Here is a 14,130-nt window from a genome sequence, read left to right on the forward strand (position 1 = left end):
ATAGCCTATTAAGGCAAGACTTTTTCAGACAGGTTTAGACTAAGCACTAGGCGCATGCAAGACTTGCGGCTTTTTTTTTTCATGTTTCATAGTACCGTATGATCGAGAAAAAACGGCGTCAACGATGGCTATGAAATGAAGATCGCTGTCATTTTATATGTAAATTTATATGGGAAATGTCATCGATCGTCATTTCCCAGCCAACTGGACGCCATTTTTTTTCGATCATACGGTATAATAAATTAGTTATTTGTTTAAAATTATTGTTTTAATTTATTACAATAAATACTATTTTTCGATAATTTTAATTAAATACCAATTGTCGTTGACGTAAAATTCACAAATTTTACAAATGCAATAATTGCATTTCTAATTGCGTCAATTATTAGGCGCCAAATCTCTTACCCCTTACAAAATACTATAACCGGCAACATTGCAGTAGTGTTTATAAATGGCGCCAAAACGAATACAACCGAACGCAGATCATAAATGTCAATCACCTAAAGCCCCGTTCTCAGAACTGCGTCGTGTCGACAGCGACACTGATTGACACTTCAAACGACCAATGGGAGCTGTACTAAATTTAAAATTGACAGCTGTTTGAATTTTGTACAAATCTCATTGGTCCTCTTCATCTTGACGTGTCGCTGGCGACAGTCGCTGTTCTGAGAACGGGGCTTAAAGGCCCTAAAAAAAGCACACATTTATCTGTTGTAAACGTCTTGTATGCGAGCTTTTCTTTTGATCCTAACCTAGAAATTTTCTTTCAAAAGCGTTTTTTTGGCATTTTGTTTTGTAACAGAGTTTGTAACAAGTTTTTAGAATACAAATTTCGCTGTTTATTAGCTATTCGTTAAGTCTAAGTTTATAGGTGGCAATACACGTTAAAAAGCTAACGATTTAATAGCAAGTCGGAGAAGCTTGCTAAGTTGAATTTCCTCCTAACTATATAGTATAATACCTAGATCTAAGACCTAGATACTATGCATCGAAATAAAAACCATGTCTATTATGAGAAGTTACACTTTAGGAAAAAACTTTCTGATGACAGAAAGAGGAAAACATACGTAGCTGCATGTCTTTTTTGCCATACCGAAGTTAGAAACACCAGTTATAGTGGATTAATACAACACAGGTAATAAGAAACAAATATATATTACTCTATACTATTTCTGAACTATTATGTTAAATTATTTTTTATGTTTAGGATTGTATGTAAGAGAGAACAACATAAATTTTCACCGGCAATTGGAACTGGTGTAGTAACAGCTGTTACGAATGCTACAAAAGATCATACAGAAAATGTTTCTAATGGTAGTACTAAGAAGAGAAAACTAGATATTCAATCCAAAATCGTTAATGATACTAAACAGAACCTTTCTCCACTTCCATTGTCTACTGAAGTTTGCAAGAAATTAGGTTTTGGTTTAGTCGATCAAGTGAATGATTCAAATCAAAAAATATATTTTGCCTTGTGTTTGGTGTGTAGCAAGATTATGACAAATATCACATCAGAGAAGCTAATGTCACATAGGTATGTATAGCATGGTATTTTATGTGAAAGTAAATGAGTAATAACATATTCGCATAGATAAAAGACATATGACTGAGTTTATTTATGGTTTTTATTTCTTTATTACATACAGGGGGGTAGTATGTAATTTTAAAATTTTGAATCTTATCGATATTAATAAGATATAATATAACAACAAACAAAAAATATGTAGTGTTTGTACTAAAAAAAAATGCAAAGTATTAAATCTTACGTATAGTAGATACATTATAGGGATACACTATTTGTATTATTATTATTATTATAAATGACATGAAGAACAAGTTAATATCACACTCTGATTACTAATGTACCGTATGATCAAAAAAATGGCCAGTTGGCTTAGAAATGAACATCGATGACATTCCCCATATAATTGTACATATAAAATGATAGCGATCTTCATTTCATAGCCATCGTTTTTTTTGATCATACAGTATTAGACTAATGTATAAATTTAATTATTGTCACTTTTAGGACAGTATGTTATTCTGAAAGGTATTCATTGTCACAAGACTTATTCGATGTGATAAGTGATGATGATTCTAATACTTTACATTCAGAAATTCAGGAAAAAGAAGTAAGTTAGGCTTATTAATTGATTTAATATTTTCTTCTAAACTTAATTTGTAGGATAAGAGACAGATTAATCAGTCTAAGGTTAATAAAAATAAGTCTCCTAAAAAAGTTGAAGAAAAACCTGCTTCTTCAGTCCATTTACCACAAGCTGTTGCCAATTTCATATTTAGTACAAATTTGCCATTCGACATTTTGCAGTCAGTGCAGTTTCAGAGACTGATTGAAATTGCCAATCCCGATTTAATTTCACAAATTCCATCTACCGACTCGTTAGTTAAAGAGACACTCGATAAAGTTTATCAATGTTGTTTAGAAGATGTAAAGAAAAAGTGGCAACATTCTGAATCAGTTTTAGTAATAGGGATGTTAAACCTTGATGACAACCACAGATATTTTGTTGCGCTTCTAAGAAACGCTTTGGACGGCGAAGAAGCATTAATTAATAGTAAGCGTATTAAAGCACATGAGAATATTGAAGAGAACATGAGTATAATGGCGAAAGAATGTATATCAATTGTTAGTTCTTCTCTAAATACAGACATATACGCTGTAATAATGGAAAAATCAGTTGAAGCGCCAAAAAGAAATGATGTTGGTCCATGCTACATTACATGTCATAGGCACATAGCAAGTACTCTCCTGTCTGGTCTTTTGGATATTATAGATGTCAAAACTTGTCTATTTAAAGTACAATGTATAGTTGAAGAATTAAAAAAAGTTCAAATTAAAGGTAATTTAATATATAAAAAGTCAGAAGTTAATTTTCAGGTGGATAATATATTTTTCTTGGTAAATAACTGGAGTGTCATAGAAGAATCTCTCAATGATTCTCAAATAGTTAACAGAAATATCTTAGATTTAAGGTCGGTTCTTACTGATAGAGAATTTAAAGAATCTTGTGAAGACTATGTTCATAAATTCGTTCTTGTTCAAGGTTTTATAAAAAATCTTAGTTCATCAAAGTGTTCTTTGGCAAACGCAAAGATTTTGTGGAACAATCTGCTGAATAATCCTTTGATACGACATTCAGATGTAATTTACGCTATAGCAAAAAGTAAATTTGAACAAACTAATAACTTCTATACAATGTTAGCATATTATTTTGGGGAAGGAAGAAATAAAGAGTTTACTAAAAAAGAACAAGAAGAAATTTCACTCTTCATAAAGAAATCAATTCCTCAAAAAGCTTTGAAGGAGTATGACAGGTTTGAAAGTGAGATTTTAGAACTAACAGATGCAAGAGATGAATATTATTCGTGTGAAGATTTTTGGTCTTCAATTGCTGAAGATTTTCCCAACATTTGTCAATTAGCTTTTAGAATTTTATCTATACCGGCTTCGGTTGGAGATTTGAAAACAGAATTTTCACATTTCTCACAAAACTATCATGCTTTGGATGATGAACAGTGCAAAAAATTAATTTTTATCTATTTTAATTTAAGGAATAATTTTGTCGAGAATGTGTCAAATTAAAAATACTTTCGTTTACTTTTTTTATATGTATATGTAATAGATATTTAAGACTAATAAATTTTTTTTTAATAGTTGGCTTTAAATCTTTTTACCTAATTGTCATAGTTTTAGGTGGTTTTAGCTACTTGTGTCTAGCCCTAGCAGGCAACTATTAAGCCCGACCAATCACGTTAGAGTTTTTGACAAACTCGAATGAATTAACACACTCCAAATAACCACGCTAACCAACCTGATTGGTCAAGCTTAATAGTTGACTGCTAGGACTAGACACTTCTGTTTTAGCCTTGTCACGGCCTTGTTCTAGTTAATTATTTTACTGGGTTATTTAAGTATTATCTGACATAAAAACATCTAAAATAAGATCTACCTACTAAATCCTAAAAAATAGAATCACCGTCTCAGTTTTTTTTATCAAATTAATTATCTATAATATCATCAGAAATTTTCGCAATCTTATTTTGGATGTTTTTATGTCAGATAATATTTAAATAACCCATGAGGTGCGCCACCCTGTATAGTATATTTCGACCCCAGAAACATATCTATGAGTTTTTTCGCAAAATAAATTTTTGATTTTTTTAAATTTTTAGTTAAAAATCAAAATATCTTCATAATATGGCAACATAGATAGTAGATTACATTTACAGTGCATTTACAAGAAAAAAAAAGATCTAGCGGTTCTTAAAATTTAAGCGAAAAATAATTTTATTTTTTGAAATTCTCAATGTAGTCTCGGTTATTTTGGAGTCAATTGAAAAACGATAAAGAGAAAATATATTTATTTTATCGAGATTTACCAGCCCTGGATATATTTGCACTAATTAAGTAAGACCCTGTATAAATTAAAAGAGAAAAATGATACTTTTATCACGGCTTTTAGTGAATTTGTAAATAGTAATTTTATTTATGATTGAGTCCATAACTGAACGGTGCTCAACAATGTAGGTACTTCCATGGTACTTCTACGTAGAAAAAGTATGTAACGATCATAGACAGCATAGGTCAGTCTAGTTGTGAGTCTAGTTACTTATTCTATGGTTGGTGGTTAGACTGGTCTGTTGCAAGGCCTGTTGATTTGTGCTGATGAAATGTCAGATGTCAACCATTGTAATCAGCTGATTAGTGTTGTCAAAAACATAACCATCAAACATGTGAAATTTGGTTCATCTCCCAATGTATTTTTGGAAAGCTATATTTGGATTAAATATTTATTTGACATGTACATTATCATTTACAGCAGTTATTGGTGATTATTTAACTCTTAATTTCTCCGACAGTCCTATTGTCAAAGCCGCATTAGACAATGGCACTCATTTTATTATAGGAGGATTTTCTTGGTTCATTTTTTATTTAAATTCGGATAAAATTGATTGTTCTCTACGGCAAATTGTCGCGGAAATATTTTTGTGCGCTCTAATGTCATCATTAATAGATTTAGATCACTTTATAGCTGCCAAATCATTTTTTCTCAAAGTAAGTTAAGCATAAATCTATAGTTTTTCTCACTTAACTTTTCTTCATTGTGACATTTGATATTATATAGTAACGCTATCGGTGGACACGTAAAATACTTACTTAGGCATTTATATACAAATGTGTCCTCAGTCAGAGTGTAATGAATATATTTTGAGTTACGGTGCCTATTACGAATATTTCAATTTCATGTTTTATTGTTGAATATATATTTACTTGTGAGCTATTTCATATCCAACTACTTTACCAACATTGATTGTGGTGGACTGTATTCTGCCATATTGGGAAAAGTCATATGAGAGGAACTATATCTTATTTATATGTTATTTGAAGGTACATATCTACATACAGCTTTATATTTATTTGTTTTTTAGGATGCAATAAGATTACAGAAAAGACCTTTTCTTCACTGCTCAACTATTCCAATTGTAGGACTTTTAAGTCTATTACCAATGAGTTATGTCTTTCAAGTAAATGCTTTAAAGAGATTAACTTTAATATTTATCACAGCCTTTGTTTCACATCATGTTCGAGATGCTACAAGACGAGGATTTTGGTTTTACCCTTTTGGAACAACTGCTCCAATTCCTTACTTATTTTATATATTTTTGACATGTTTAATACCATTTATAGTTTTATTAATCCATAAGAATGTTAAAATTTCTACTGAGTCCAAATATCATAGAATTGAAATATTGTAATTTTGCTACACTGAGAGATTTTATGCATATATTTTAATATTTATTTTTTAAATAACGGACAAAGTTAATTTAATGCACAATTTATTTAAAATAGTATAATTTTACTGTGATTTTACTTGTATTGCAACTGTAAAATTATTTTCCAGGGGGAGCTTATTGATAAATAAATATAAGATATAATAAAACACTATTTTACTTTTAAGAACCACTATATTTCGTAATGGGTAAAAGCAAAAACAAAATATCACAGGTATTTCTACTAAACTAACAAAATAAAATATTCACCAATTAAAACACCAGAACCCAAATTACATTGGTAGTTTTTTATAAGTTGGAAAATCAATAAAATTGTTGACAAATATTAGTTAACATTTAAAAATATAATAACAATAATCATATAAATATAAAACAGTAAAAAAGCTTATGGTTCTTTTAAAAATCATTTGGGTAGGTAGTCTAACTACAAAAATATACAAAATATACATATGGGAATACATAACCCTTACAATATTTAATGCACTATTAAAGTTTAACAAAACAAAATATGAACCAAGTGTAGATATTTATGTTTTGTATTGAATAACTGACTATATCTTGCATAGGTATTACAGATTTTGGACAAAATATTCTAGTTAGTTCATATTTTCTTGTTCTAAAAGCAGTTTGACTGCTACTTTAACAATGTCCAGAACAATTCCATTAAAAATATTAACAAAAGTTCATTCTTAACCAAATGTCTTTCCAAAAATTCAGTCCCTTGCTTGTATAAACACTCTCTATCTTTCACACTCATTTCTGCTCCTGTCGTATCATTTTTCTTTTATCACAAAAACTAAAGCCAATTTCAAACGAATAACTGTTGGTTATGGTTGACAGATAAACAATGCTTTAAACGTCAGTTGTCAACCAATCGCTAGACAACTGACGTTTAAAGCTTTCTGTCAACGATAACCAACAGTTATGCGCTTGAAAATGGCGTAACAGTAACTCTTCTTTTTAACAAACATATTTAAAACCGGTTTATTTGTGAGCTTCATTGTAAACATTTTTTATCGTGCTGTATTTTGTTGTGATCATTTAATAAGCCAGTTTTAAATATGATCATAACATAGAAATTAATATTTATCATAGGTAAAACAGAATTTTAAGTACAGCATAAGTGTTCTAAGAACACTGTAAATGCAGATATAAAGAGAATTAAATTGGAAAATCTACTGAATATATTTTAGACCGTTATAAGTTACCTAATCGTGGAAGTTTTAATATAGGATGGTATATCCCTTGTACTATCCATTTTTTTATGTACGGAGTCTTACTGCACTTTTTTTTAGTTGTAAGCAACCAAAAAGAACTTAAGATCTTTTAAAAACTAGTGTTAAAAACAAATATATACTTAAAATGTTCCCATACTGGCATCCCAGTGCCTACAATTTGTTCTCTTTTCACTTAAATATTCCTATTATATATAAATAAGTTCTATAAACAATTATTAACACCAAAGACTAAAAAAGTAACGTATATATAATATATAACAAATAAAACACTCACCTACACGAAAAACGGGCACTTTAAAATTTTCATGTATTTTAAAGTTTTATATATTATGTTCTAGTTGACCGATTTTGCTGATTTTTTAAGAAATTTGTAGCTAAATTATTTGACTATTTAGTATCTCTTTTTAAATTAAAAATGAAAGTTGTCATCTGTCAATTATACGAGGGAAAAAAATGTTGATATTTTGGTGAAAGTTTGAGTCTCTACTAAAGTAAACGTCAATCAAAACGTCAATAAACAATAATAATATGATTTTTCAATGACAGTGACATTACAAAAATAATAAACACTATTTTATAAGTGTGTTAATGAGGACCCAAAATCAATGCTAAAATTCCTTTAAATCGTTACTGTCTTACTCAAAAGCGAATATCTCCAATAAAAATAAAACTATTGAGATGAATAAAAAAACAAACTATCGAGAAAAGACGCATCTAGATGTTAAGATTTTTAACTTCCTTGCTTTGTTAACATATTCCACAGGGTGTTTCAAACTTTCACCAAAATATGAACATTTTATTTCCCCTCGTATAAGTGACAGATGGAAACTGATTTTTAATTTAGAAAGGAATATTAAAAAGTCAAATAATCTAGCTACAAATTGCTTAAAAAATCACCAAAATCGGTCCACTGGAACAAAATATATTAAAGTTTTAAGGTGCTCGTTTTTCGTGCCGGTGAGAGTATATTATAGAACCCGAAATAAAATAAATAAATACAGAAAAATTTACAATGTCCATTTTACATTTATAGAAATTATCCTTATCAAAATATAAAAATATACAAGTTTTTAAATATCATTAAGACCTTCTAAAATAAAAGACACAAATCCGCTTATTTTTGAAGACTCCAAAAATTCCAATTTTTTGAAATGTGATAGGTATATTGAGCTTATGTTTTATTTTTACGGTGCTTACTTATGTCTAAAATTTAAAGAAAATTTTACTATATCTAGCTATTGCAAACTTAACTACTTGCGAGATCTAAACAATTGACATTGTCTAAGTAAAATTCTCCTTAAAATTTATATTTATTATTATGGCAATAATATTTGGCATTACTTACTCTAAAAGGGTGGTTTGTTGAATGTTATTAAAGTGCACAAAAACGTTTCTTCGGAATTTTAAAATTTCGTTTAGCCCGTAAAAGTTATTAAGATTAAAGTGTGGTATTTTTTATATTTATAAAAATAACTAAACCAGAAATAATTCTATATTGGCGATTTTTAATTATTTTGATCGTATATATTGTAGTTTTACTAACAGTTCATACAAATTTTTGCTTGCTACTGACAAACGTCCAACATCATAGATAAAGGAAACAAGTTTAGATTGGAATACTCAGCTTGCCGCCAAAACTTATAATTATTTTGGACCGCATACATTGTAGGGCACTGCTATAGCAGTTGCTAAGAACAACCGTAAACAAGAACAGAAATAATTTTCTCTTGTCAAAGTCAGAATCTTCAAAAATTATAAAATCTTTTAAAATTTAAATCGCCCTCATTGAAAAAAATACCGAAAAGTGTTTAAAGCGTCCATTTTCAAAGTAATTATTGCTATGTTGTGAGTTTAATGTTAATTTTATTCACTCAAACCCGTGATAATTGTGAAAAAGTGGCATTAAAAACTTAAAAAGCTGTGTGAACTGTGAACTGCAAAAAACATCGTGGACCGTGGCATAACATCGGTTTTCAATGTTTCATAGGTATTTCATACATGTCCTTATATAAAATAAAGTTTCTTATATATGCAACACACTGTAGTTTATTTAAAAAACTAAAAGAAAATAATAATACATTTGAATAAATAATATTTGGCGACATAATTCCGGAAAAAGCCGAACAGTCCCGAAATTATCAAAGCTTTGGAGAGCGACCGTTGTAAGAATAGCGCCAAATAGTATTTACATTGTACTTATGTGCACTTTCCAATCTAAACTTGTTTCTTTTATCTATATCCAACAAAAAAGTTGCAAATAAATAATGCTTTTTAACATTAAAATTCCAATCTAATAAGAATTTTGTATGTGAAGGAAGCTTTTCTATGTAACTGATGTATTATTTCAATAGAACTTAAGACGATAAAAAATAAACTCTACACTCAGTTGTCAGTGCCAAGCATAATTTCATGACTACCAGTAGCGGGAGTAAATACTTCAGGCCCTCTAGATTATACTTGTTTACGATCCTATGGTAACTGCAAGATCATAAACGCAGATAGATCCTTTTTTCTAGTTCTATTTCATTTGAAGTAAGATATCGTAGACTTCCAATTAGGTTTTGAAACAAAATTATTTCATAAATATTAAAATTTTAGACCTTATTAGAAAATATTTGCACTAACGTTATACGGAAAAGGTTCTCAGCTTTGGAATTATTAGATTAAACACAAAACGCGCAGGTTTTAGTAGTGACCATGCACAAAATAATTAACGACATTTTACTAATATTGCGCTAACTAGTATTTTTGACTGGTTCGGAGTGTGGTTCCGATTTGCTGGACTCCTCGGGTTTCGTTATCAGCAGCGTAGATAGTGCTTCCAGAGACTGCCTTACCTAGAAAGAAAATTAAAAAAAAAGATTAGGGTCTGAAAATGCATACTCTCTAGAGGTGGGCAAAGAATGAACGAGTCGTTCATTTGAACGAGTCTTAAAAATGAATCGTGAGATTCGATTCACTGCTTAGAATACGGTTCGTTCAATTGAATCGTGGCTAGCACGGATCTATAAATTTTGAACGAACGAGTTGTAAAAAAGAATCGTGAGAATTGAATCGGATTTGTTCCTACGGCTCGTTCGTTCAAAGAATCGTGAGAGTCGATTCATTGCTTACAATACGGTTCGTTCAATTGAATCGTGGCCAGCACGGATCCATAAAATTTGTACGATGAGACGTAAAAAAGAATCGTAAGAATTATTGTACCTGTATCATGCGTAAGAATTGAAACGGATCACAATGCGATCGTTCGTTTCTACGGCGAGGCGCGGCGGTGATACAGGCATAAAGAGAGTCGGGCACCAATATTTAGACCAGAACAAAAGCCCTATACAAACATTATGGGCATAACATGCAAACGATAAGAAAGTTATTTACATGAAAGAAACTTATTGAGACTGTGCTTAGTACGGGAGTATTTGTAATACTTTTAATTTTCACGTTAATATTTTTGTTAAAATAATATTTACTAACTACAAACCATTAAAAAAGGAGATACCACTAACTGTGACAACTGGAGAGGTATTGTTTTGTTAAACACCATTCACAAGATAATATCCTCTATAGTTCATTTAAGGTTAAACTCCTATATAGAGCCTACTCTGAGAGAAAAACAAGCTGGTTTCCGACCGAACCACTCGTGCATTGACCATATTAATACATTGCGCATTATCATAGCGAGAGCAATTAATAGAATTTAGGTCACCTTTATTCTTATTATCCATAGATTTCGTTAAAGCTTTTGACAGTATCCCCCATGCGATGGTATGGAAAACTCTAAAAGAAAAGGGTGTTCCGGAAAAACTGATTAATATAATCAAGGAACTCTACCGAAATACAGAATGCAATGTGCTGCACAACGGTAGAACCAGCGACAGTTTTACCTCAGGGACAGGGGTAAAGCAGGGTTGCACATTATCACCGCTTCTATTTAATATCGTGCTCGACAGCGTTTTGACTAAAGCCGCAGCAAATATTAGGGGAGTACAATGGACTGACATCGCATCTGACGGATCTTGATTATGCTGATGATATTTGTCTCACAACGCAATCTTTCAAAGACATGGAAGTGATGCTCAGACGCCTAAAAACAGAAGCTGATAAAGTAGGATTAAGCATCGACAAAACAAAATCAATGCGCATTAACACAAATACCAACACTCCATTCAATGTAGGAATCAAACATGTCGAGAATGTAACAGAGTTTACTTACCTGGGAAGTATTGTAACCGCAAATGCTGGCGCAAACGCGGATATTGTCAGCAGGATCAGAAAGGCGCAGCGAGCCTTTGGCCAACTAAAATCAGTTTGGACCTCCCGTCAACTCCTCATACAAACAAAATTACGAATATTCAATTCCAACGTCATACCAGTTTTATTATATGGCTGCGAGACATGGAGAGTGACAAAAATATCTATCAACCGCCCACAGGTGTTTATCAATCGCTGCTTGTGGCAATCGCTAATACTGCCTGCGAAAATACCGACATGCTTCATCTTACAAACCAACAAGAAGTAGGCATTGAAATCAGCAAAAGAAAATGGGGTTGGATAGGTCACACCATGCGCAAACCTGATAGTAATATAGCGAGATCAGCGTTGGAGTGGAATCCCCAAGGAAAAAGAAAGCAGGGACGACCTGCTCAAACATGGAGACGTTCCATACTGGATGAGCTTCAACAAGTAGGGTCAACATGGAAGGAAGCAAAAATAACTGCCAAAAATAGAACCCGATGGAGAGCTTGTGTTGAATAAATAATATTTGGCGACATAATTCTGGAAAAAGCCGAACCGATCCAAAATTATCAAAAGCTTTGGGTTGTATAGTGTCCCCGATATGGATTTTTGTAATTTACAACTGGGTACCTATTCTTGACATCGTTCGCTACTTTATGCGTATACGCATCAAGTGTATATATGGATTTTTCGGAAATGCAGGCGATATTTGAAGATGCGAGTGGTTCAGAATAGGTACCCTGGTTCAAATGAGGCAAATAACCTAACGAGACCCACGAGACCTAAGGTCTAACACAAAGGTCTGACATTTAGAAAATACCATCTGACACTGACAACATTATAGGATGACAACTTAAGGTACGTTTGGCATTGTTACCTGTTCAGTTTTAATTTATTACGAGAGTACTACTATTATTGGAATAAAAACATTTCAAATACATTTTATGTAGATATAGATATCGGTGATTTTATGTTTTCTCGGCTGTGTAATGGGTACAATTTGTATGATTCTCAATGTTAATTTTAAATTAGAGTTATTTTACCAAATCGATGACGCTAAAATTAGTTTTTTTGATTAATAAAAACCATTACGTATTAGATGATTCAGTCTAATAGCATGTACAACCTACCTACGTGTGTCATATAGTTGTTATTATTACAAATTCGTCCAAATTGATGAGGTAATTTAGAAATAGAATTTAGTTGTTTTAATTTTAAACTTATTTTTAAATGTATAAATAGAAATCAATTTATTTTTTATAACGAACATTCCGTGTAAGTTTTTCAGTCTCAAATATATTCACTATTTATAAATGTTATAAGTATTAACTTTATAATCGAAAAAAAAAGGTTAATAGGTTACCTGTGTCGGCAACACTGCGACCTGTGAGGTCTGTTGTGTTTCAAAATATCTCTTACTGATTAAAACAAGTGGAAACAGAGTCCTTCACAAATATATTTTGTTTCATGTACAGGGTGGGCCAAATTGGACGCTTTTAAAGGGAAACGCCCTTTTCTATAATAGGAGATAGACGAAAACTAATATGTGATTTTTGCTATGGAAAATTTTGTATTTTTATGAAACATTTCCAAAGCACCTGTTTTATATCTGTATTAGATATTTTTTTAATTCTTAATGATATATACCTTAGCAATCTGGTCCAGATTATTATCTAGAAAATTATTCACAGCATTAGCCGATTTGGAATGTAGTTGACTCTGCCATTGCAAAATATCGCTGTAAATATCTTCAGAAGCTGACACCAGTGAAGCGTCTTGAAGTGTAAAGGAATATCTGTAAAAAAGATAAATACTTACAAACATAATTCACAATTTTATGTTTAATTTTGGTTAGTCAAATGAGATTAAATATACCATATCAGCAAGCTACATGTGTAGATAATTCACCTCTACACAAAAGTGCTTCGTTTGTCCGTTAGAGGGCATCAAACTTGACATCCAAAAAATGTTTTTTGTCACATCAAGTTATGATAATATAGTTGGCGAAAATATGGGATTTTATGTTATTATCGCAAATTATATTGGACAATAAGCTTCATAAAAAAACTTTATTTTTGATTGATGCCCTCTAACAGATAAACGAATCAGTTTTGTATATAAGTAAATTATGTGCAATTAACTTATTATGATTCAAAAAATACGTAGTTGTTCTATGTCCACGGAATATTGGAACTCCCTGTATATTTTATAGGTCTGCTTATTAAAAAAGTTTTTTGTCAAAAACTATGCGATGTGGCGTTTTTATACAGGAAACCATCGGTGGAGTTGGAAAATATTTATACTAAAATTTATGTAAGGGTGGGGGTAGTTTTCACTCTTGTCGTACTTTTTCTTGACTTATGTAAAAGTCAAAGGTTAAGGCACTTAGCAAAACATAGACACCCAAATCTCATTCAAATCGGAATAACGGTTCTTAAAATATCTGAAAACATGCGTTTATTTTTTTATGAGTTTGATGCCTTCTAGCGGAGAAACGAAGCACTTTTGCATAGAGGTAAATTGTGTCCAATGAACTTATTTTGATTCTAAAAATACGTAGTAGTGCTATGTCCACGGAATATTTCGACACCCTGTATATGTCGGTATATACAGAGTTATAAATCGGCAGCTTACCTATGCATAGGCTGAAATAGAAAGTGTTAACGCCTTGCGTAACCATCTTCTGATGCGTGTCAAATACTCGTCAGCGAGTAATGGCACTAGTAAGCCAATGAAAAAAAAAGTGGTAAAAGCCAATGAAATTTGGATAGAGTAAAAATAGATAAACGGGAAAGCAGCTGGACCGGACAACATCTACCCAGAATTGATAAAACTAATAAACGGA

The 14,130-nt window shown here is 31.3% G+C and overlaps 3 protein-coding genes across 6 annotated transcripts in view; 2 read left to right on the top strand and 1 right to left on the bottom strand.

The window, feature by feature from the left end:
- Nucleotides 1–689: 689 nt before the first annotated feature.
- Nucleotides 690–3,675, top strand: LOC115888329. Its single transcript, XM_030908024.1, has 4 exons — nt 690–1,135; nt 1,208–1,534; nt 2,030–2,132; nt 2,186–3,675. The coding sequence occupies exons 1-4, from the start codon at nt 984–986 to the stop codon at nt 3,602–3,604; spliced, it is 2,001 nt and encodes a 666-aa protein (XP_030763884.1). The 5' UTR covers nt 690–983; the 3' UTR covers nt 3,605–3,675.
- A 1,017-nt stretch (nt 3,676–4,692) lies between these two features.
- Nucleotides 4,693–5,957, top strand: LOC115888350 (transmembrane protein 267). Its single transcript, XM_030908054.1, has 2 exons — nt 4,693–5,077; nt 5,452–5,957. The coding sequence occupies exons 1-2, from the start codon at nt 4,778–4,780 to the stop codon at nt 5,776–5,778; spliced, it is 627 nt and encodes a 208-aa protein (XP_030763914.1). The 5' UTR covers nt 4,693–4,777; the 3' UTR covers nt 5,779–5,957.
- Nucleotides 5,958–8,873: 2,916 nt separating this feature from the next.
- LOC115888351 (GRAM domain-containing protein 2A-like) overlaps nt 8,874–14,130 on the bottom strand; it is a 119,088-nt gene continuing 113,831 nt past the window's right edge. For all 4 annotated transcript variants that reach the window (XM_030908056.1, XM_030908055.1, XM_030908058.1 and 1 more), the window contains 2 exons: nt 12,933–13,080; nt 8,874–9,889 (listed from right to left, as the gene is read on the bottom strand). In XM_030908056.1, coding sequence (XP_030763916.1) covers nt 9,788–9,889; nt 12,933–13,080 — 250 coding nt within the window. In that variant the 3' untranslated portion in view covers nt 8,874–9,787. The remainder of the gene's footprint in view (nt 9,890–12,932; nt 13,081–14,130) is intronic.

Source organism: Sitophilus oryzae, unplaced genomic scaffold, assembly GCF_002938485.1.
Source record: "Sitophilus oryzae breed Bouriz unplaced genomic scaffold, Soryzae_2.0 scaffold_732_pilon_pilon, whole genome shotgun sequence".
NCBI classification, from domain to species: Eukaryota; Metazoa; Arthropoda; class Insecta; order Coleoptera; family Curculionidae; genus Sitophilus; species Sitophilus oryzae.